At 39.5% G+C, this 24915-nt stretch overlaps 1 protein-coding gene across 4 annotated transcripts in view; it reads left to right on the top strand.

The window, feature by feature from the left end:
• The window catches only part of SEC24A (SEC24 homolog A, COPII coat complex component), a 67716-nt gene extending 50036 nt beyond the window's left edge, over positions 1-17680 (top strand). For 3 of the 4 annotated variants that reach the window (XM_045828722.1, XM_045828717.1, XM_045828705.1), the window contains exons 16-23: positions 3492-3665; positions 6025-6135; positions 7967-8142; positions 9486-9623; positions 11448-11552; positions 11878-11970; positions 14357-14460; positions 14732-17680. In XM_045828722.1, the coding sequence (XP_045684678.1) occupies positions 3492-3665; positions 6025-6135; positions 7967-8142; positions 9486-9623; positions 11448-11552; positions 11878-11970; positions 14357-14460; positions 14732-14846 (1016 nt within the window). In that variant the 3' untranslated portion in view covers positions 14847-17680. The remainder of the gene's footprint in view (positions 1-3491; positions 3666-6024; positions 6136-7966; positions 8143-9485; positions 9624-11447; positions 11553-11877; positions 11971-14356; positions 14461-14731) is intronic. The other variant, XM_045828713.1, reaches the window with a different exon arrangement.
• The last annotated feature ends 7235 nt before the right edge of the window (positions 17681-24915 follow it).

Below are 24915 nucleotides of genomic sequence, written 5' to 3'. Positions count from 1 at the left end.
TTAATAATTTGAATAGTTTTTAGTGTTTATGTTTTAAAGGGCCCATTTGTTGTGTTCCATTCATTCAAGATTGGTGGACCTCAAAAATGATTTATTCCTACAGGTACTGGCTATACATTCCTGGAAATGTATATCCTAAGGGTGCTTTTAAAACGTTTTCTGTTTGTGGGACATAAGTTATTTTACATGTACCTAATTTTGCATAAAGAGCTTGAGAGTAGGCCAGCATACCAACAGTTTGCCTTCTTGCCAGAGTGCTTAATTTAATACATTTTTGTTCTATTTGGACCATATTTCATTGTCTCCTCATTTTTGCAGCCTCCCTGTGTTTTTTTCTGTGTATTAGGTAGAGCTGCTTTGACTCCCTGTCTTAGTAGTGTGGCTTATTGTAGAAAGCATACCAGTAAATTGATGTGGTGGAGCCTTAGCAAATCGCTGGGGTGGGGCAACCTGTGTTATCGCTCTGTGGGTCTGTGTGGGGGAGGGCTCACAGAGGGGACAGTGCCGCTGCCTAGCCTCTGAAGTTTTGCCCGGGAGAAAGATGTCTCCCAGTTCTCTCCCTGATGCCAGTCACTTCAGTTTCTCCCCATATGCTTCTGGTGCCCTGCCAGCTGCTGCCCTGGTGCTAAAGCCCAGAGGCAGTGACTCTGTATAAGTCTTAAGTCTATTGTGGGCCATTTAAGTGGAGACTCCTGAGAATCCCGAAGTTTCTTCTGCCACCCCAACCCCTACAGGTTTTTACAGCTAGAAGTTACGGGGACTTATCTGCCTGGTGCTGGAATCCTGGGTTGGGTGCTCTGGTGTGGAACTGGGGTCCCTCATTCCCAAGGTATCCCTCCCAATTTTTATGCACCATACATGAGTGTGTGATTGCATGTTCCTTGTCTTGGCCCCTCCTACCCATCTGGATGAATGTAGTAGCTTCTTTAATTCCTTTGTTGTCAGACTTCCATACAGCCCGATATTCTGATGATTCTGGGTGATGTTTGGTGTGTAGTCTGATTGTAATTTTTGCTGTGCTTGTGCAAGGAGGCAAGACATGCTTACCCATACCTTTATCTTGTGCATCTGTTCTTGTAAAAAGTAGTAACTTCCTTTTGTAGAGTAATAACATCATTGTTAAAGCTGAAGTCCTCTTGCATTAGCTTGTATATGTATGTACTTTCTTTTGAGATGATCATGTGGCTTTTTCCCTTTGTTTTGTTAATGTATTACATTACATTTATCATTTTACTTTTTTTAATCATATTTTATTGTTCATGCTATTACAGTTGTCCCAATTTTTTTCACTTTTGTCTCCCTCCACTCAGCGTCCCCCTCACACTTCCTCAGGCAATCCCCACACCACTGTCCGTGTCCGTAGGTCATGCGTATATTTTCTTTTGCTACTCTATTCCCTGTGCTATACTTTACATACCCATGACTGTTCTGTGACTACCAATTTATACTTAATCCCTTTACCTCTTTTGCCTGTTTCCCCAGCCCACTCCCATCTGGCAATTATCAAAATATATCTGTGATTCTGTTTCTCTTCTGCTTTTTTGTTTATTTTGTTTTTAGATTCAGTTGTTGATAGATGTATTTGTTGCCATTTTATTGTTCAGTTTTGATGATCTTAAAGAGGATCCTTTAAAATTTCATATAATGCTAGTTTTGTGGTCACATACTCCTTTAGCTTTTTCGTGTGTGGGAAGCTCTTTATCTGCCCTTTGATGATAGCAATCTTGGCTGCAGGTCCCTGTTTTTCATGACTTTGAATATTTCTTGCCAATCCCTTCTAGCCTGTAAAGTTTCTTTTGAGAAACCAGCAGACAGCCTTAGGGGAACTCCCTTGTAGGTAACTAACTGGTTTTTTCTTGTTGCTTTTAAGATTCTCTCCTTGGCATTTTAATAATGATGTGTCTTGGGGTGGGCTTGTTTGGGACTCTCTGGGCACATGCCTGCCCCTGGAAACAGCTCTGCTGGGCCTTAAGTTGGGTGGAGCAGGGCCTCAGAGAATCACCAGCATGAGACAGTGTGAGCCAGTTTGGTGGAATCTCAGATACGGTGCCCACCCATCAGCTCTGTGGCTCTGTGGCTCTGTAGTGGCAGGGCTCAGAACAGGAACATTGGCCTCTGCCAGCACTTCTGTCTGGGTGAAAGCTGACCCCCAGCTCACGCTGTGATGCTGGACCCTTTAGTTCCTTCCCCATGTGTCTCTGATGTCTTTCAGTCTGCTGCCCCAGCGCAGGAGCCCACAGGGAATGGGTCTAGGTAAGTCTGTGTGTGGGCCCTTTAAGAGGAACTGCCTGAGATTCTAGAAGTTTCTGTCTTCCAGAGCCTCATTCCCCACTAGTTTTTAGAGCCAGAAGTTATGTAGACTTACATTCCTGGCACTGGAACCCTGGTCTGGGGGGCCTGGTGTGGGGCTGGGACCTCTTGCTCCTGAGATATCACTCCTGATTTTTATGTGACGTTGTTCATGTTTTCAGCAAATCTTGAAGATCCATTAATACTCATGTATATAGATTTCTCTCATTTTGTTAAATTTCTACTAGTATTCAGTAGAATGTACAAATCACAGTTTAGTGTTTTACTATTGATTGGCACTGAGGATATTTCTGATTTTTCATTATAACATAAAAATAGTACTGCTTAATTTTTTTTAAATGTATAATTTGGCACTTGAATGAGTGTATCTTTAGGATAAATTCTTAGGTATGGAATTACTAGGGTTAAAGTAAGTATTCATTTAGAATTTTGGTAGATATTGCCAACTTACCCTTCCAAAAAGTTTTTTGAAAATTTGAATCCTTGCCTTCATTTAAGAAGATATCTCTTAGCCTTCCCTCACCCTCACTAAATACTGTGTATTCCTAATACCATTCTGCTCCCAGTTCCAATGTGTGGGTTGGTTTTTCCCATACCACCAAGCAGTTGCCTCAATTCTGATACCATCTCCCTGAAAATAGCATCAGATCCCAAAGGTTAAGGCCCTTGAACTCCCTCACCGAAATACACACATACACTTCAGAAGCTAATTTTGAATCCAGGTTGTTGCCTGTGCTTCTCATTGTCTGGTAATAGATTGGAAGTTTCGATGAATCCCTACTTAGGTTCCATTAATTTGCTAGAAAATTATTGGCTATTGGTGATTGATTCAACCTCCAGCCTCTTTACCCTCCCTTGGATGTGTGTTGAGCGAAAGGGGTCCACTTAAAGTTTTGGCAACCAGCCCCCCCACCTTAGATGATATGGGTGCTTTCTAAATGTCACCTCATTAACATAGCAAAAAACACTTTTATGACTCTCATTACTTGGGAAATTCTAAGGGTTTTAGGAGCTCTGTGCCAGAAATGGGTAAAGACCAAATATCTATTTCTTATTATAAACCACAATATCATATCTAAACTTTTTTAATTTATTGTGTGCCAGTTTGATAAGTGACCAAAGTAAAATGTAAATACCCATGTGTAGTGTATATAAATCATTTTGATATTTTTTTCTTCTAGGTCTTTCCATTCACACTTTCCATGGGAACTTCTTTGTTCGGTCAACAGACTTACTCTCCTTGCCCAACGTAAACCCCGATGCTGGGTATGCGGTGCAGATGTCTGTGGAAGAGAGCCTTACGGACACTCAGTTGGTGTCCTTTCAGTCGGCGCTCTTGTATACGTCCAGCAAAGGTGCGTTGTTGGGCTTTTCATTGTACCAAAAAACACCCACCATGAGACCTACCTTCGTAACAGATTTTTAAGTGTACAGTCCAGCATTGTTCACTGTAAGAACGATGTTGTGACAGAGGTAAGTTTTTTGATTTGGTCCTGTATTCTATGGCTTGTGTAAACTCTCTCTTCTTCGGAGGTAATAGTATGTTATATAGTGATGTTAAGTAAGGAGAACTAGAAAGCAAGTTAATGTGTTTTGTCCTAAAAATGATGTGAAGGCTGGCTAAATTTAATTTTTTATGTTAAAGACTTACCACTCTCACCTACTGTTTTACCTCCTTAAAGTTTCAGGAGTATTTTCATGCTATGTCTACTCACATTTATATCCCCTCTAAAATCAAAACAGCACACCATAAATATAAAAGATAGATTTCTATCTCTTGATATCATGTTTATATGAGATAAGGACGTCCCAGTCCCTTTTCTGCCTATTGATTGTCCAGAATTTAAGAAGAACTCAGACAACCCTCCTCATGTTTTCATAGTCAGCCTCTCTCCCACCCCCACCTCCTGGCAATCATTGATCGGTTTTCTGACCCTGTAGTTGGTCTTTGCAAGAATGTCGTACGAATGGAGTCCTACAGCAGGCATCTTTTTATACCTGGCTTCTTTCACGTAGCATAGTGTATCCAAGGTTCCTCTGTGTTATTCACCAACTAGTGGTTTGTTACTTGTTATTCCTAAGGAGTATTCCATTGTACCCAGTTTGTTTGTTCACTTTCCAGTTGAGGTCCATTTGGGATGTTTTGAGTTTTGGGCAATTTCAGATGTAGCCCCTCTAAATATATATGTACAGATTTTGTGTGAGCATGAGTTTTTATTTCACTTGGCTAAATAGCTAGGGGACAGATTGCTGGGTTGTGTGTTAAGTATATGTTTAACCCTGAGAACCTGCCAAACTGATCCCAAAGTGGCTGCACTATTTTGCATTCCCACCGGCAGCATGCGAGAGCTTCAGCTGCTCTGCATCCTCACCAGGATTTGCTGTTTTCAGTGTTCAGGCTTTCTTTTTTTTTTTAATTTGAGGTTTTTGTTTTAATCATTTAAATAAAGTATAGTATCTCTTTTAGTTTTATTTTGTGTTTCCCTAATAACTACTGTTAGGTATCTTTACATATACTTATTGTCAGAGGCTTAGGTTGTTTTATGAAAGTGTGATTATGATTTATATGTATGTACACAGATCTGTTGTTTGTAACAATTTCCCTAAGATGGATTCCTAGAATTGGAAATACAGAATGTAGAGATGAACTGTCTAAAAAATCTTGGTATTGTCTGATTGCTATTAAGAAAGATTTTACTGATTTGTATCTCCCTCAAGTGCCCATTTCATTTCAGCCTTTATCTAGAATAGGAGCTCTAAACAGTATTACCCTTTTATGCAGACATTTCTTCTCTTTAAAAGTGATTTATATGAGTTTCTCATATGTATATTTTCATTAGTCTTAGATTATAATTTTCATCTCTAGGTTTTTGTTCTTTTCTCTGGTGTTCAAGGTCTTGCTGATCAGAAAGTTTTTAAAGGTTGACATAATGTTTTATATTTGATGGTTGTCAAAAGTTTTTCATTTTTGTTTCTTGTATTTGTTGATTTTTGTTATGGTTAAATTATCAGAGAGAAAGTATTATGACTATTAGTCAATTTTAAATTTTTTTCTTCTGTGATTAAAGAGAAAGTGTAAGATTTATTTCTGGACTTTGAATATCAAAACACAGACTCAAGTCTTGGCCAGGCAGGGTCACTGGTTCGATTCCCAGTCAAGGGACATGCCTGGGTTGCTGGCCAGGTCCCCAGTGAGGCAAGAGGCAACCACACATGTTCTTTTCTCCTTCCCTTCCCCTCTCTCTAAAAATAAATAAATAAAATCTTAAAAAAAAGAATCTACCAATGAATGCATAAAGTGTAATAATAAATTGATATATCTCTCTAAAAATAAATAAAACAACAGCTAAAAAAGACACAGAGCACATTTTGGAGTAGTGTTGTCATATATATTTGCATGTGTATATAGATATACACACACTCAATTTTTATTACAAAGTAGATAAATTAACAAAAAAAGTTCAGAAAAGATTTTTTGAAAGCTAGCATGTTACCATCATTTGAATACCATCTCTGTTGTCTTTTCAGCAATACATTAAACAAAAAGAATTTCATAGTAAAAAATAAATCAAACTTTAGTCTTCACATTAAAGTTTTGATACTATCTGTACTTACTATTTATCCCTATTTGGTTTTAGATCGAAAAGAAATGACTTTAATATAAACTTTTAAAATATAGCTGTCTCTTACTATCATTTTTGTGTTTCCCCAAAGGTGAAAGGAGAATTCGTGTTCATACTTTGTGTCTGCCAGTAGTTTCAACTCTGAACGAGGTTTTTCTTGGAGCTGACGTTCAAGCAATTTCAGGGTTATTGGCCAATATGGGTAAGAATTGTTGTCACCTATTGTAAATGTTTTGCAGATAAATTTAAACAGCTTTATTGGGATACAATTTATATAATTTATCATTTAACCCAATTTAAGTGTACAAATCCATTTTTTTTAGTATGTTTACAGAGTTGTGTGGCCATCACCTCAATCTAATTTAAAAATATTTCTATCAGCCCCCCAAAGAGCCTTGTGTGTATTGACAGCCCACTTCCTCCTCCTTCCCCCATCGGCCTTAGGCAGCACTGAACTGCTTTCTGCCTCATAATCTGTCTACTGTGGACTTAAAGTAACCATTTTTCACATCATGTCTGGTATTAGCAGCTAGTAGCTTTTTTAATGAGCTCCATAACGGGTTACAGAGATGGCACTGTGAAGGTCACCAGCCTGGAGCTGTGGCACCCGGGCTGCACCCCCACCACTGTTCCACACGAGTGTGCGGCTGTGGCCAGACCCTGTGGGCCCGCAGAAAATTTGTTCATATCTTCACGGTGGTTGCCTTCCTGCCTTTTTTCTGGTCCCTTTCTCAAACACACAGAGCTTAAAATCATTTTAGTTCTTGCTCTTTTTCTCCTCCAGGCAAGTCAGTGAATACATTTGCTTCAAACTTAGATCTGCCTATAATTGGTATATTAACCCATTTTTTTTTTCATTTCTTACCGGGAAATTTTTTTCTTTAATGGAGCCTGGGTAAAGGGTCCAAACCAATTTTAGTATTCTCATATATTGTTAAAAGTTAAAGATTCTGACTGAAGGAATTTGAGAGTCACTGCATTTATTTTTTAACCAATACTTTTCGGTAACAGTATTATCATTATAAGTATCTTTATTATTATCACCAACAACTATAATATATTATCAGACAGTATTATGGATTTTTAAAAAAATCTTCATAACAGTTTTCTTCACTGTTACTAAATTTGGTTGACTCCAACATGCACATTTTTCACATTTTATCAAAATCAGGTTGTCTTAAATGGATGAAGTCTTAGAGTTATTGTTGACAGGTAACAGTAGTCTTCACCCTTTCTTGCGCTGTGTACAAATTTGGTCTTAGTAGTTAATAATATCACTTAATTGGGTGTATTTTTGGTACCACATGAATTGAGTTTAGTAGTAGTGTGAGAGGTTTTCCAAACAAGTGTAGTGTTTTTCGTGTTGAGAAAAACTTTTGAGTGCGCAGAATGTGTGTATATAGAATAGCGTGACAGATGATGAACACAAGTAACCCTTGAAGAGTTCTTTCAATAAATGTAAGAAAAATTTTCTGTATTGAAAAAGCATGTATGTTTGGCCCTGACTGGATGGGTCAGTTGGTTGGAGCATTGTCCCAACATGCCAAAGTTGTGGTTCTGATCCTGGGTCAGGGCGCATACAAGCATGAATGAATGAATGCACGGGGAAGTGGGACAACGAGTTGGTGTTGCTCTGTCTCTCCAAATAATAAGAAGAAGTAAAAAATAAAAATGCATGTATATTTAATTGCAGAGTTTTTCTTTCTCAGTGGTAAATAAAATAGTGGATTACAATGAATAACATCTTAGAATCTATGAAGTGCAGTTTTCCTACTTTACAGATAAAACAACTGAGGCTTATGAAGGTTAAGTTACTTGCCAAATTGTCATACAGCTAGGAAATAGCAGAGCAGCATTTCTACAGACTTTGGCTGGATTCTCCAAAGTATCTGTTTTTCACTGCTACGTTTGGCTCCTCGCATACGTGATAAATTGAAGAGAGAATTTGTATAATTGAAAACAGGTTTTTCTGTTTTGTGGGGGAGTTAAACTGCCGTTTTACTTTTCTCTCGTTCCTGCCCCGCCTCTGCTAGCTGTGGACAGGTCTGTGACTGCCAGTCTGAGCGACGCACGGGACGCCCTCGTGAATGCCGTCATCGACTCCCTCTCAGCCTACCGCTCTTCTGTCCTCAGTGGCCACCAGCCCGGGCTCATGGTTCCTTTTTCTTTGCGGCTCTTTCCACTCTTTGTGTTGGCTCTCCTTAAACAAGTAAGAAAATCAAAACTGGAAATTAACGCAGTGAAAATGTCAAAAGGCAAAATATTTATCCACTGAGCCCTGTAAACATTGCACATATAACTTTTTGCAGCTAAGTTTTCTGAGGGCAAGGACCCTAACATGCACTAACACCTGACACACTGTGTTTTGCTACTTACTTCTCCCTTACTAGGGTTTTTGTCCATGAACACAGGGTTTTTATCTTTTTCATTCATCACTTTGTCCCAGCACTTAGAACAGTTCCTAGTACATGGTAGGCACTAAGTAAATATTTTTTGAATGTATAAATGAAACTCTCCTTCTTCCATTTTCCATAGTACTCTTTATTTTTTGTCAGTGTCTATCCACATACCAATTTAAAATATCCTAAGAGCCTTTTAAGGTCTCCTGTATTCACAGTTAATGTGCTTGTTTTAAGGCATAATTTCATTATTGTTATCTCTCCGCCTCTTTTTATTCCTTTCCATCACTAGGAATGCTTAAAACCTTACCTCAAAATTTCATTATTCTCTGCCCTGCCTGGTGTGGCTCAGTGGGTTGGACGCCGTTCCGCAAACTGAAAGACTGCAGTTTGATTCCCACTCAGGGCACATGCCTGGGATGTGGGCCAGGTCCCCAGTTGTGGGCTTGCGAGAAGCAACAGATCAGTGTTTCTCCTTGCACATCTGTGTTTCTCTCCCTCTCTTTCTCCTTCTCTTCCCTTTTCTCTAAAAAACAAATAAAATCTTTGCCAAAAAATCCTTCATTATTCTCCATGAAGCTAATATATCAATTAAAACTTACAATTACCTATTAAATTCTATTCTGATAAGCAGTTGTTCTTATGTGTATTATTATTTTTCCTGGTTTGTATGTAAACTTTGTGCATTGTTTAATTTCTCTAACTGTGAGAGAAACAAGGGAAGTTAACCACCATTGGTTTTCACCCTGCATTTATAGACCATGTAGATCTTTGGTTCTTCATATATGTATTTATTTTATTTTCACATAGGTATATTTAGTTTGTCATCTGTAGTGCAACGTTACCCTTCTTGTGTTTGTTTTTATGTCATTATCACTACATGATAGATAGAGTCTTTAGATTTATTTCACTGTGATTAGGAAACAGACACCAGAGAGATCAAATGACTGCCATGTTAGGTCATTAATTTCTCAAGACTTTTAGGTGGGAACAGTACCTGTGTGCGTCTTCTCAAAAGATATATTTCAAAGAATGATTAACAGCAAATTTGCTGATTTTGTCTGAAGATTTTTTTTTAACAACTGATATTTGCAACGTTTTACAAGTATTTTTTAAATACCTATTTTTTGGTTGGGTGGTTTTTTTGTTACAGAAATCATTCCAGACTGGGACAAATGCACGTCTAGATGAACGCATTTTTGCTATGTGTCAAGTGAAAAACCAGCCCTTGGTTCACCTGATGCTCACAACTCACCCCAATTTGTACAGAGTTGACAATCTTTCAGATGAGGTAAGATTAATTCATTTTTTAGTGGCCTTGAAGGCTTATGAACCTAATTATATTCAGTCCAATGCAGAAATGAGCAAAGTGTTTTTAAGCTGTTTATTTTATTCCTTTACTAGGTCTATGAAAAGAAATTTTGGTTTTGGGAAACTCCTGAAAATGGTGCCTTTATTTATCTCTAGAGCCAGATCTAAATAAATAAAGGGATTGTCAGATTGACCAGAACAACCTAGGATTCATTTCTGTAAACAGATTTATCTAAAAGGAGCATCCTGAGAATCCAAATACATCTAAACACCCCAGGTCAATGTTCAGTGTAACAGTGTTCTTAAATTACAGAAAATTTTCTTATCTAAGTTGTGACATTGTCCGCAGTAGGAAATTTACCTGAGTTAAAATCCCAAGCACAAAAATATTAAGTTATAAACTTTCTTTTTAAAATTGTGATCAAATTAGGATGTTGCAAGCAATATTTTGGTTAAAACCCTTCAAAATTTAAAGAATTTAAAATATCTTGCATATAGAAGGGAAAAAATGCCTATGAAACTTGTGGTAACTTTTGGCAAATGAGAGCTGTTGAAAACACTATTAGTTTGTATTACAGAATAATAACTCAAGATTAATCCTGTGTTTGACAAGTTCAAATAGTTGGGCCTACTTTTTTTCACATTAGAAATGGCAAGTTAACATAAAAATATAAATGCGATATATTGTATGTCTATAATATGGAAGCCACCAGAAGGAAGGAGGAGAAAAACACCCAGTAGTTGCATTCAGAGACAAGCACCATTAGCATGTCAGCGAGTGTGTGTCTGGCCAAGCTTCTGGAGGATAGCGGCCGGCGGCGCTCAGACACAAACCACGGGAGCTGGCAGGGTGGAGCTGGTCTCAGGGTTGGCTCCCACTCAGTCTCTCTCTGTGTTACCTCGTTCTTTCAGATCAGCCCTCTCTCTACATGACTAGAAAACAGCCACTGATGTCTTCCCTTCTCTACCACCAGAGAGAGAAAAGGCCCTCTTTTCTTTTCTTTTTTTTTTTTTTTTTTTTAAGATTTTATTTATTATTTGTAGAGAGGGAAGGGGGGGAGAGAGAGAGAGAGAGAGAGAGAGAGAAACATCAATGTGCGGTTGCTGGGGGTTATCGCCTGCAACCCAGGAATGTACCCTGGCTGGGAATCGAACCTGGGACACTTTGGTTCCCAGCCCATGCTCAATCCACTGAGCTACGCCAGCCAGGGAAAAGGCCCTCTTTTCTTAGTTCATGTTAAAAAACCTAGGGGGAATTTCTGATGGGCCATATTTGGTTTACAATCTCTCCTGCTCCCCACAAGTCCTGCAGCCAGAGGTCTGACAAATAGATAGTTATGAATATTTAAAGGTGCGTGTGTGTTTTCAGATAACAGTATTATAAATGAGAAACTTCCATTTCTGGCCTCAATAGATAGTAGACTATTAAACTCTTGATTGTGTTACGCTCTTATCTTCCCACAGGATGTGCACATCCCCAGGCCAGGTTGTCCGCCGTGATCACTAACTAAATTCCAGGCTTTCTGTGAATCTCACCAATCATTTTCTTTCAGGAAAATGATTATCCTGTCCAAGATACATGGATATCGATTGCATTTATTGTATTAGTTTTTAAAATAATAGATCAGAAGCTGTTGTATTGGCTTTATTGGGGTTTCACAGTGGCTTTGTTTCAATAAGTGATAACTATCTTCCTCACCTTTTTTTATATTTAAATATGAATGATTGTGTAAACATTTTTTGGTTAATTGTGACTCCATATTACAATTGAATCTAAAAGCTTTAATTCTGTTTCATTCCTCAGGGAGCACTCAACATCAATGACCGAACTATACCTCAGCCGCCTATTCTTCAGCTTTCAGTGGAGAAGCTGAGTAGGGACGGAGCTTTTCTCATGGACGCCGGCTCTGTGAGTAGCCCGTCTGATTCTGAGCCTTCGGTCTGTACTCTGCCGTGCCTTCATGACCCTTGATATCTGTCTTCCTGAACAGATTATATGCTGTTTAATCTATATATTTTTTGTATCAGCCACCTTCTCCTTCCATAGCCTCCTGTCATACTAAGCATAAAATGTCTCATCTTGGTCAATAGTTATTAATTAGTTCAGATGAAGGCTCCACATTATCACTAAACTTACTAATCATTTTGATCTTTTAAAACATTATCGGTGGGAAAGATGAGTCAACAACTCACCCTTAATCTACATCTCAAAATGATTTTCTTCCTGTCCCCAGGTGCTGATGCTTTGGGTTGGAAAAAATTGTGGACAGAATTTTCTCAGCCAAGTTCTGGGAGTTCAAAGCTATGCATCAATTCCACATACTATGGTAAGACTGTCTTAGAATGATTGTAATGCACTTAAAGGGCATTTCAAACGTGGCAAAAAACTCAAATAGTCCATTTCGAAATCATAGCATAATACTAAAGTTTTTCAAAAAAGAAAATGTCCTCACAGATTCTCTTTCAATTGAAAATACTCATTTTATGTTTTAAAGGCATTTTATAGGTTATTTTGATCATTGACTTATCTTTTTTCAATTTTTAAAATTTTTTCAGTTATAGTTGACATACAGTATTATATTAGTTTCAGGTGTACAACATAGTGATTAGACATTTATCTAATTTATGAAGTGATCATCCTGATGACTTATCTGCTGTTATGTGTCTGGTAGTACACTATTTCTTCAGAGAAAGTAATGGATTTCATTGATGGCAAAAAGAAAAAGAAATAGCTTGCTGCTATTAGCATCAGTTCATGGCTTTTGCTGTTGTTTTTTTTGTTGTGCGTGTTTCAGGCATGAGATTTCATTGTTCTTCGACAGGGTTCTTTCAACTGCTGCTTTGCAGTGAGAACTAAGATAATTGCCACATAAGCAAATGACTTGTGATCAGTGTCAATTGGATCACTATTGATTATTGAAGAAAGTAATAATGGACTCTATCACTAGCTCTGTGACCTTGGACAAGTAACTAACAGTCTCATTTGTAAATTAAGAATGTTGTTGCTTAGAGAAGAGTAATTGAAATAATCCATGAGAAGTCATTTGTTAAATTATATTGCATTTGGATAGTTTTAAATTGAAAAGTGAGAATTAATTATAACATGGTCTTATTTAGTGTTGTATTTTTTTAGTTCCTACTAGTTTGTCAGCAACTTTGGAGTATGTGTTTTATGTCAGCATTTTTTCATTTTTATGGGTTTAATTCCATTCAGAGAAGTCATAAGGAGATTCTTGTACTTAAAAAAATGTCAGGCCTTGGCCAGATACCTCAGTTGGTTGGAGCATCATCCCGATACACCAAGGTTGTGGGTTTAATGCCCAGTCAGGGCACATACAAGAAACAACCAATGAATGCATAAATGAGTGGGACAATAAGTCGATGTTTCTCTCTCTTTCTGAAATCAATAAATTAAAAAAATTAAATTAAAAAATATGTCAGGATTATAGCTAGGATTAGCAGGAGCTTTGGGCTTTGAGTAAAACTAGTGGCCTGAATGACTAGACATTTTAATGAGGAAATAAGATATTGTTGTATTTGTGACAGCTGCCCGAAGAAACCAGTTAGTTCTAAGTGTCATAATAAAATGAAGAGAAGAGTTAGAATGTTCTTCTAGATGAGGGCTCAGCAAACTATGCCCAAGAGGGCCTGCTACTTGTTTTTTGTTTTTTTAATTTATTGATTTTTGAGAGAGAGAGGAAGGAGGGGAGAGAGAGAAACACTGATTTGTTACTACACTTATTTATGCATTCAGTGGTTGATTCTCGTATGTGTCCTGACTTGGGATTGAACCCACACTTTGGCTTTCAGGGTGATGCTCTAACCACCTGAGCTACCCGGCCAGGGCCCTGTTTTGGTAAATAAAGTTTTCTTGGAACATAGCCATGTTCAGTCACATGTATATTGTCTGGCTGCTTTAGTGGAACAATGGCAGGGTTGAGTAGTTGCAACAGAGACTAAACAACCTGCAGACCTAAAGTGTTTACCATCTGGGTCTTCAAGAAGTTTATCCACCCCTTACTAGAAAATTGTGGTATGCAGAACCTCAAGCTCCTCTCCAGACCTCCTAAATCTGTATCTGTAATTTCAGTAAGATCCCCAGGTGCTTCGATACAGCAGTCCCCCATTTATCTGTGGTTTTGCTGTCCACGGTTTCAGTTACCCACAGCCAACCATGGTCTGAAAATATTAAATGGGAAATTCCAGAAATAAATTTAAAACAATTTATAAGTTTTAAGTTGTGTGCTGTTCTGAATTGCATCATGAAATCCCACACCATCTCTCTTCATTGCCTGGGATGTGAGTCATCCCTTTTCCAATGTACCCACGCTGTATGCGCCACCTGCCCAGTAGTCACTTGGTAGCCGTCTCAGTTATCAGATCGACTGTCAGGGCATCAGAGTGCTTGTTTTCAAGGAGCCCATTATTTTACTTACTAATGGCCTCAAAGTGCAAGAGTAGTGCTGCTGGCAATTTGGATATGCCAAAAAGAAGCTGTAAAGTGCTTCCTTCCTTTAAGTGAAAAGGTATGTATGTGTGTATGGGAAAAACATAGGGTTCAGTACTATCTGTGATTTCTGACATCAGCTAGGGGTCTTGGAATGCATCTCCCATGGATAACGGGGTACTACTGTACATGATAAAATTTGAGAGTTACTGTAGGTGATACATATGATTAGAGTGAGCTGAATGTTGCTGGTTTCTGTTTAATAGACAGACCTTCCGGAACTTGATACACCAGAATCTGCCAGAACAATAGCTTTCATCTCTTGGCTTCGAGAACAAAGACCATTTTTCCCAATACTTTATGTAATAAGGTAAGTTGAATTTTCATTTGCTAATAGTAAAACAGTTTGTTTGACCTTGCAAATACTTGTTTTGAGTCATAGATATATGTGACCTATTGCTTAAATAAACCCTTTAGAAGAATATAGAAAAAAATAAAAAGACTGTTCAAACATTACTGAATTATGCTTTATATCCAGTTGTTAAGTAAACAGTATGTCATAAGCATTGTGACAAATCCTATATTTATTTTACTATTATATTTTATCTAATGTATATAAATATTTTCCTTTTATTCCTAAGGGATGAGAGTCCAGTGAAAGCAAACTTCCTCCAAAACATGGTAGAAGACAGAACAGAATCTGCATTATCATATTATGAATTCCTCTTGCATATACAACAGCAAGTGAATAAATGAACAAGTGAAGGTATTTGGCTTAGTTATTTCTAAGGAAATACCTTCCTCTTCTGTGAGGTTTGTGGACTGATGTGATGATTACATGTTCTCACTGTGATTTCAACAAACTATAGCAAATACAGGACTATAGCAGAGAATCGAACATGCAACTCTGAAATACTGTACTCCAAATCAGAATATCCCTAAATACGATTGGATACCTTTTTTCTTTGCTGCCAATTATGTTTGAGTTGTTAAGGATTGAAATAAGATGAGACAATATTGCAGAGGCAAAGAGCATTTTGTGAAACAAAGACTTATGTGTTCCAAATGTATATTTTTTTCTTTCTCTCTCTCTCTATTTTCTCAATTTTTGGCTGCTGCATTTAAAACCTCACAAGACTACATGTTGCAGGGAAGTTACAAATCAAGTGATAATGATCTTTCTAAAGTAAAAAAAAATTGTCAGAAGTAAATAGTATATAGAAAAACTAGAATCTATTTCCCCATACCTGTTTTATTCTTAATTAAGGAAGAAAAAGGATCATCATGTTAACTGAACTAAAACTAGAGTAAACTAACTCTGGTCTAGCTTGAAAAGAAGATTATGAAATAACAGTCAAGCTTTAAAATTTGTCAGTATTCTCAATACTTGAACAAAATCACCTTGATTTGATGTGAAAACTAATTCAGTGGTTTTCTGATTTGACTGCAGAAGAGTTGGAGACACTATCTTACTCCGCAGTGAAAAGAACGTGAGCTGTCTTCAGTGTATATGCTGGGACTGGCAATGACATAAGGGAGATGAGAAACCTTAGTTTCCTTGATCCTTTGAGTGGGTGGTGTTGTCTGCTCTATGATATATAATAAAAGTGTTATATTGGTGAAATGAATATGAATGAGAGAAATTAAAAGTTTTCTTAAACGCTGTCTAAAATACATCAGTAACATTTTTCTGAGGAGTTTTAATAATGAAATTGAAAGCCGCTCATAAGATGTTTATTCTTGGATAGTAAAACTTCTTAAAGCATGAATACTGCTGTTTGATTTGATGGGTATTAAGATTACACAAATTCAGAAGATTGAAGTTATGAAAGAAACTTGATTTCTGAACATGCTCAAAAGACTGCTTTTTTGATTCAGCCAGAGAAATATTATAGTCAAAACCATTAAAGTGAATTTTGTTTACAAATAGGTAAATTATACATCTGTATATTTAAAGTGCTGTGAGGGAATATCTTTAAAAGAGTTTGGCCCAGTTTTCACAGATATATCTTGAATATGAACTTATTAAAGATGTTCATATGTAATACTTGATGAAAAGATTTTTGTTTGTTTTCATGGGTTAGAAAAATGTGTTTACAATCTTGGTCTCATATGATCACCAATGAAATAACTATCAGGTTTACAGCAATATGAGCTGACTTAAATGAGTTGTTTGGGATAGGGAAAAAGCAGGTCCCACTAGAGTATACACTACTATTTATTAGCAGGACAAGAATAATTAATTGTGTTTTATAAAGATATCATCTCCCTTAAGCAGTGTTATGATTAATTTTTCAGTATGCAAGTTGTACATTGAACTGGAAATATTCTTGAAAGCTGCTTCATTTATTAGGGAGCAGTTTTCAAACTGTAGCAAATCAAAATTTACATTTCCCCTCTTTGAAAGAAACAGTCATTATTATGCACTGATGTTTCTTAACTAAAATTCTCTTCTTAATGTGAATTTTGAATGTTGATATTTGTAGGTCCTTTCTTAATTGTAGTAAAGAACGTCCAGAGGGAAAAGTTTGTGCTTCTAGGGACAGTAATCTTCCTTGTGCCTCACTTCATCCCTGTGTGGGTATGGCTCTTGTTATTGCTACATGCTTTGTTAGTATATTTCACAAATTTACTTTTAAAATTTTACTTTAAAAATTTATTTTAGATATTGTGTAACATGTGCAATCTAGAATAATTTTATAATAGCCAGGTCATTAAGAACCATGACTTCAGTTAGGATTCACAATATTTGTTCTCTAGATAATGAGGGAACAGATGAACCTTTCGGAGATATTGATATTAAGCAATTATTTTTTGCAATATTGAAGTGCTTTTTAGTTAGGGTTTTTTTTGTTTTTTGTTTTTGCAGAAGGGCACTTATGTCATCTTGTATTACTTTTTTATGCAAAGCAACTAATTTCCACTATGCCATATTTTTTTTTATTGTAGTTGTAAATTATGAAAGATCCTTGAATTTTCTACAGATCTACAACTACTAAAGTAACAGACAAGGGCAATCTTGGTATTTAAATCAGAGTATGGCAGTTCGACCGTAAAAAGTACTCTATTTTTCTAATTTCTAGGATTTTTAAAATAACATTTCTGTAAGTCTGACATATTAATATTCACTCAAGCTGTACCATTTATTTTAGTTGGCACTGTTTTGCTTTAATGTAATGTATTGAGTCTAATAGACTGTTTTACAATAATTAGAATAAAAGATTTATTTCTTCTAATCAAAGATTCATAACAGCTATTATCTAGGGGACCACCAAATGTGATTTCAAGATTTTGTTAACTATTACAAATATAATCCTTATATAGAAATTTTAATTTTGTAAAGTAGTGTATAATATTGTAACATTAAGTTCTTGTTCTCAAATTCAAATATGTATTGATCTTCAATGTGCTGTGTTAAATCTTGCTCCTCTGAAATGGCAGAGACAAGATTTGTCTTTCTTTTTACAGTTTGTAATTTTCACAATTTTATTCCTGTAAAAAAAAATCATTTGTAACCCATGCAAACAATCGTTTGAACTGTGCTAATTTAATCAATTTGCCTATTCAATAAAGTTAATTGAAAGAGTTTACATACAGTGACTAGTTGTTTAAAGTGACGTGAATAATTTTTTGAAAGTTTTATTTATTTTTAGAGAGGGGGGAAGGGAGGAAGAGAAGGGAGAGATAAATTGATGTGAGAAACATGTATTGGTTGCCTCTTATACGTGCTCTGACCAGGAATCAAACTGGCTACCTTCCGCTTTGCAGGATGACACCCAACCAACTGAGCCACGGCAGTTGGGGCGAAGTGGTGTCAGTGGTTTGCCAGTTGTTGAGTAGTGCTGTGTCGTGCATCCCAGTTAGTGGAAAACTGTTACTGAAGGTGCTTTAAATCTAAGTTGCTGTCTGGGAGGTTATGAACCGAATTCTTGATGTTACTCCTCAAGGTTAGCTGGGTTTAAAATTCTATATTGAAAATTTTTTTTAAATTCTAAATATGTTTAAAGTACTACATTGACTTCTAGAACCCTTTGTTACTGATAAAATACTGTCAGTCTAATTGTTTATTTGAAAATAATGATAGCTTTTAAGATTTTTCTTTTATCCTTAATAATCTATAGTTTTACTGCTTTGAGTTTATTATTTATCCTCTTGTTTTTCAGAGAACACTTTAATTCAGCGATCCTCATGTCTGTCTTCAATTCTGGAATATTCTCAGCTACTTTACTTTTAAATACTTTTAGTTATATTTTTATTATGCTATCACAGCTGTCCTTACTTTTCCCCTTTGCCCCCCTCCAGCCAGCACCTCCCACTCCCTCAGGCAATCCCTCACCATTGTTCATGTCCATGGGTCGTGCACATGAGTCCTTTGGCCACTCCATTCTATAATGTACTTTACATCCCCGTGACTATTCTGTGACTCCCTGCGGGAACCCCGTTCCGCAGTGTCCCCCAGGCTTTCGGATGGAATGAGACTACCAAAACGGTCTGTTTGGGAAGAAAAGACTAGCTAATCTCAGAGAAGAGCCCTCAGCATCTTTCCTTGGGCTTTTATTGAGTTTAGCTTGCAAGGGGATACATATCAAAGAAAGGAGGTATGGTTTACAGAAAACATTTCTGGGATCAGAGGGTCCTTTTGAGTCAGAGTCTGGGAGACAGAGTGATGCCAATTGGCCATGAAACCTGGGGAAACAAACTCATTTTGTGCTTGGACCATAAACATTCAGTATACATTACTTCAGGGCATTCTTAACAAAGCAGGTTTCACAGGATTTCATGCATTCTTTCTCAGGCCTGATTGCCCCTGGAAACTGCCCTTTCCTGCATAGAGCTGCGCCTGCCTCCGGCATTGTTTCAGGCCTGAGTCAGGCAGGGGGAGCAAGGCAGCCAAGAAATTAAGAGACTTTTTACAGACAGAATGAGGACTCAGGCTATGACAAAGTCAAGGGGTGAGGGTCTTTTGCCCCTTCTCTATAGTCCCCTAAATCTTTCCCTGGTGGCCCCTGAGACTGTGCCTTAGGTTATTCTTCCTTGAGGAATCTCACCCATAATTGGCCATCCAGCTATCGTCCAGGGGCCAAGCAGGGTGAAGTAAAGGGGACAGAGGCTGTGCCCCTGCCAGGAGGGTAAGTTTTGTTTCCTTAGTGGCTTATGGTCCCAAGGTCTCAGCCCTAGCCATGGGACGTTCTCGCCTGTGGTGAAGTTACAGCTCCTGAAACCAGGCAGGACGGTTCCTAACAACTACCTACTTGTAATTCTTAATCCCCTCACCTTTTCATCCATTCTCTCCTACCCTGCTCTCATCTGGCAATCATCAAAATGTTCTCCGTGTCCATGATTCTGTTTCTGCAAACTCATCCCTGATGAGGGTACATACAGGAACCAATCAGAGCGTGCACAAAAAAGTGCAACAACAAATCAATTGATGTCTTTCTCTCTCAAATCAATCATTCACTAAAACTAATTTTTAATTTTTTATTTGGCTTCTATAGGCTCTCCCAAATTAAAAAAACTTTTTTTGAAATGAAAAAATCTTTTATCCTGGAACTGTTATTTGGTCTTGACTCATAAGGATTGAACTTCGAGTTTTGCCCATTTGTTACTCCTTAACAATTTGTTCAATTGTAGAATTTTTAAAAGACACAGTCTGAGTCTCAGAGAGGTAGGTATGTTCAGCTATGCATGGGAACCTCTTTTAATGCTTTAAAATTATAAACTAGGGATGTTAATAGCTTTATGCAATCAAGGGGGAAAGTTGTGCTTATACTTGAGCTCCTTATATGATTGAGTCCAAAAGGTAAATTTTGTTTTTTTACACTTTTTTCTCAAACCCCTTTTTGGTCTGGGGCAGGGTTAGATAGGACTGACAGTTATTATATCATTTTATTACTTCCTAAAAAATTTCACCTGCTTGCTACTTTTGAGTGTGATTGTGCAGCTGGCTTCACTGCAGGAGCACACTAAGCTGCTTCAACCTTTGCAGTTTGCCAGCAAGTTTGTTACAGGGTACAGCCAAGAAGGGTACCCCAAAGAGGGGTTTGGAATGGGGTCCAGAACTCAAGGTGTCCAGGAAATATTAGGATGTCCTCACCCCTTCCTGTACAGGTGTGAGTTAGGGGAAGGGACACATGGAGCAGGAACATGCAGGGGGCTGTTTTGTACAGCAACAGCTTTGCAGCTAATCCATGGCATAGTCATTTAACACATGTATAACCTTTAACTGGTTGCATAGATACGTTAAATAGCTGTGGCCTTGCTTTGAGCCAGGGAGAAGGGAGTGACTTCCACCTAAGATGTAAGTGGGGAGGCAGGTCCCCCTGATTATAGCACCTTTGTGAGAGCTTGGAGGTGATTGGCTCTACACCATGGGGCCACGCCTGCCCAGACCCATTATGGCAACCCAGTAAAGCTGGAAGGATGTGGGAGTGCTAGCAAGTGTAGGCGATTGTGGGAGGAGTTGGAAATGGGGCTGTAGAGAAAGATTAGCTCAGGGATTTAAACTGAGACTCGGCAGCCATTAAACAGAACCGTGCGGTTTTGACCAGAGTGGGGACTCCCGCAGCTTGGGTGGGGGAGATCCACGCAGCTTCACCAGAGTGCAGACCCCCACAGGCCTGTCAGGGAGAATCACTATGTGGCTTTAGCAGAGAACCGCCACTCGGCTTTGGCAGAGTGGTAACATCCCCCTCCCCCAGCTCCCTGTAGCCCTATGGAGAAGAACCTTGCAACCTTGCAGTTTTGGTCAGAGTGGGGACTGCCGCAGCTTTGGGGTGCTCCCTTTGGCCACGTGACCTGGGAAACAGGAGAGATTTTGCCTGGAAAATGCGTACAAAGAACTCTTGCCAGTAGGCCATGAGAAGGTGCCACATGGTTTTGGATTAATTAGAGATCCTGCCTGGATGGCGACACAGCTGATGGGTGTCAGGAGCCTGAATCACTGACGTTTGCTTCTTTTTCTGAGATATGGTACCCCAAATTAGGGCAGGGGGAGAAGGAAGCACTGTGGGCATTTGTGGGTATCCAAAAAGACTTTGATATTTTAATGAAGACATTAGGTCACTACTTTAAGTCTGTATAGCTTTAAAAAACATTTCCTTTCCTTCTCACAAATCTCTAGCATTGAGAGATGTCTTCCTAATGTGACAATCGAACCTAGTGGGGGGTCCTTTTGGTAATAGTATATCGTCCCCCCTTGGCCTTGTGTGTGGGTGTGTTCTGTAACAGTTTTTGGTCCCTGGGTGGGCCAATAGTTGCACCCACTGTTACAGGGTGCAGCCAAGAGGGGGGACCCCAAATGGGCATTTGAAATGGGGTCCAGAACTTACGGTGTCCAGGAGATTTTAAGATGTCTCCAAACCCCCCCCACCCCCCCAGGGTGTGGGTTGGGGGAAGGGACAAATGGAGCAGGACCATTGAGAGCTGTTTTGCAGCTAAGCTCTGGCGTGGTCATTTAACATATCTATAGCCTTTGGCTGGTCGCTTAGATATGTTAAATAGCTGTGATCATCTCTGAGCCAGGGGAATGGAAATAACTTCCCCACCAACACGTGACTGGGGGCAGATCCCCCAAGCTACAGCGCCTGCGTGGGAGCTCGGAGAAGATTGGCTCCAGGACATGGGGCCACACCTGCCCAGACTCAAGATGGCAACCCAGTAAACCTGGAAGGATACGAGTTCTGGCATGTGAAGCCGAGTGTGGGAGGAGTCGGAAATGAGGCTGCAGAGGAAGATTGGCCGAGGGGATTCAAAACCCAGACTTGGCGGCCATTAGGAGAGAGAACCACGCGGCTTTGGCAGAGTGGGGAGCTCTCCCCTTCCCGCAGCCCTGAGAAGGAGAACCATGCGCAGCCCTGGGCAGAGAGAACCGTGGTGCTTTAGGAAGGAGAACCATGCTGCCCTGAGAAGGAGAGCCATGTGCAGCCCTGAAAAAGGGAACCACGCGGCTTTGGCAGAGTGAGGACTCTCCCTTCCCGCAGCCATAGGAGAGAGAACTATGCGCATCCCAGAGAGAGAGAGCCATGTGCATCCCTGAGAGGGAGAACCATGTGGCTTTGGACAGAGTGAGGACTTTCCCTTCCCGCAGCCCTGAAAGGGAGAACCACGCGGCCTTGACAGAGTGGAGACTCCCACAGCTTTAGAAAGGGGAACCACCACCTGGTTTTAGCAGAGATCCTGGTGACTCAGCCGAGGGTGCTGGGAACCCAGAGAGGTCTCCCAGTTGAGAAGGAGGACTAACTAAGAACCAGAGGACTGTCTGAGCCATGGACTTCGTTTTCCTTCCCTGAAATACGGTACTCTGGACTGGGCAAAGGGGGAAGGAAAGAAGGACTGTGTCTGTTTGTGGGTGTTTTGGGGGACTTTGGGGTTTTTGATAAAGACATTAGGTCACTACTTGAAGTTTGTATAGCATTAAATAAACATTTCCTTTCCTTTTCACGAATCTCTGGCATTGAGAGACGTCTTTCCTCGGGCGGCGGACATAACGGACCCGGGGCCTTCTTTCAATAATAGTATATCGTCCAAGGCCCCCCTTGTTCTGTTCTGTAACACCACCTCTGTCTGTTCTGTAACAAGTTGACAGGGAATTCAATTCCTTCCTTCATTTACTCATTCACTTAGCCAATACTGGGGCTCCAGGGCTGTGTTGGTAGGCCCTAGGCAGTTTGTTTTTGTGGCCTCTTGCCTCCATAAAACTCATGCTCAAAACTGTTTGTTACGACTGTGTTGGAATAAGGACCATAATCCAGGCTGGATCCATTAAAAACAGCCCTGGCCAGGTGGCTCACTTGGTTAGAGTGTGACCCCACCTGCCAAGGTTTATGGTTAAACGCTGAAGATTAGATCTCCATCTCTGGTTGGGGCACACACAAGAAGCAACCAACCAATGAATGCATCAATAAGTGGAACAATAAATCACTGTTTCTCTCCTTTTTTCTCTCTCTCAAATCACTATCAATAAATACATTAAAAAAAAAGAAATTTAAAACATTTTCTTTGGTTCCTAAGACTATTGTGGGCCCTCAACACTGCATAAGAAGACCCTGCTGAGCAATCGCGCTGACCTGAGTTTCAGTCATGAACAAAAAAAAAAAACCACAAGGCTTATCTTCATGGAGAAACAGTAAACAAAGTAAGTACAGTGTTTTTCGGACAATAAGACGCATCTAGGTTTTAGAGGAAAAAAGACTTTGAAGCAAAAAATGTGGTAAAATATTTAATAACAAACAACGTAATATTTCACCAATGTAAATGTAAACAGAACTCAATAGTAGCATTAACAACCATTATTCCTCCCAAATTTGGGGGGGTGGTGCGTTTTATAGTCCGGAAAATACATACAGAAATTGAGTTTGGGAGTGGGCTGTAAGTGTTGAGCAGAAAAAAGCAGATAAGAGAAGTACTGAAACCAGAAAAGACACCGGAGTTCGGGCTGCCTGTCACTACCAAACCCAATAAGCAGAGACAGGGATTGAATCTTTATGGGCACTTTATTCAGATGGCCGGCGTTCTGGGAGGATAACAGGTTCATATCCTAACAGACCAGCTAGTCTTTTTTTTCCAGGCCAAGGATTTTATAGCAGAGAATAAACAAGGTGTGGTGAGGGGTTTTGAAATTCAGGGAGGAGTTAATTGGATTTAAAAAAAAAACCCTCCAGCATTCTTGTCCTGGGCGGTGGTCTTAAGCTGTGCCCCAGGCAGTGGTCTTTACCTGTGTCCTGGGTGGTGGTCATCTCACCCTGGAGGACAATGGCTCAGATACCATCTTGAGTTGCTTGCAGTCCTCCTGAGGAACAAAGGTGGAACTGCTTATGGTCTCCTGGAGTCAGGGTGGGTCATACCTTCAGTTCCTGGAACAAAAACTTTTACATGCATTGATTACTAAGCTTATTGGCTATTACTGAAACTAGAATTTCCCAACTCTTAAGTCCCCTATCAGTGCTAGACTCATGGGATTATCACTTCATAAATCATGTAAATATTAATAACTACAAACACCGGAGGCATGTAATATTGTATGTGAACTAATTAGGAAATAAAAAATTCGCCGTGACCAGTGTGGCTTAGTTGCTTGGGCGTCGTCCTGCAAAGTGAAAGGTGGGGGTTCAGTTCCCAGTAAGGGCAGGTGCCTGGGTTCTGGGTTCAGTCCCTTGGGGGACCGCTTGCCAGACAACGGATGGGTACTTCTCTCCCTCTTTCTCTCTCCCTTCACCCTAAAAATAAATACAATCTTTTTAAAAAGATTATAGCATCGTAGGTTGTAATCTTAGAAACTAAGATTAAATTTAAAAAATCTACTTAAATTTAAAAAATAGGGAGTGTTAAGGGGAATTTAAATAGAATGGATTGGGAGGGCTGCCCTGGGAAAGCCTTGAACAAAGATGCGAGGGAAGCCTGGAAGAAACCAGGCACACTCGGAGCAAGAGCGGTTGAGGATGAGGTATCGGAACCAAGAAGAATTCCCAGACGCCACGCTCCCTGCAGGGACGCTCACGGAGTTCCGTATTCCCGCGGCCTATAAGCGACGCGACAGGTCGTCAGTGGAAACAAGTGCCTATCGCTGCAACCTCCATTTTGCTTCCTGGCACCCACCTGCATACCTGTAGCTCTCCTTTTCCCGCTGGTCAGGCGGGGTGCCGATTTTCTTCAACTCCGCGTAGGCAGCAGAGGGGCCCGATGGCAGGAGAGGGGAATGGCGAAGGCAAGCCGAGGGGGCACAAGTTGGGGCACCCCGCCCCCGTTGCCCCTATTCAAAATGGCGGCTCTAGCCTCCTGTTGGGCTGGTCGGCGGCGCGCGAGTTTATTCTGCAATCTGCAGGGCGGT

This window comes from Phyllostomus hastatus, unplaced genomic scaffold (genome assembly GCF_019186645.2).
Source record: "Phyllostomus hastatus isolate PE091 unplaced genomic scaffold, TTU_PhHast_1.1 phas_contig_150, whole genome shotgun sequence".
NCBI lineage: Eukaryota > Metazoa > Chordata > Mammalia > Chiroptera > Phyllostomidae > Phyllostomus > Phyllostomus hastatus.
This window is presented reverse-complemented; position numbering and strand designations above follow the sequence as displayed.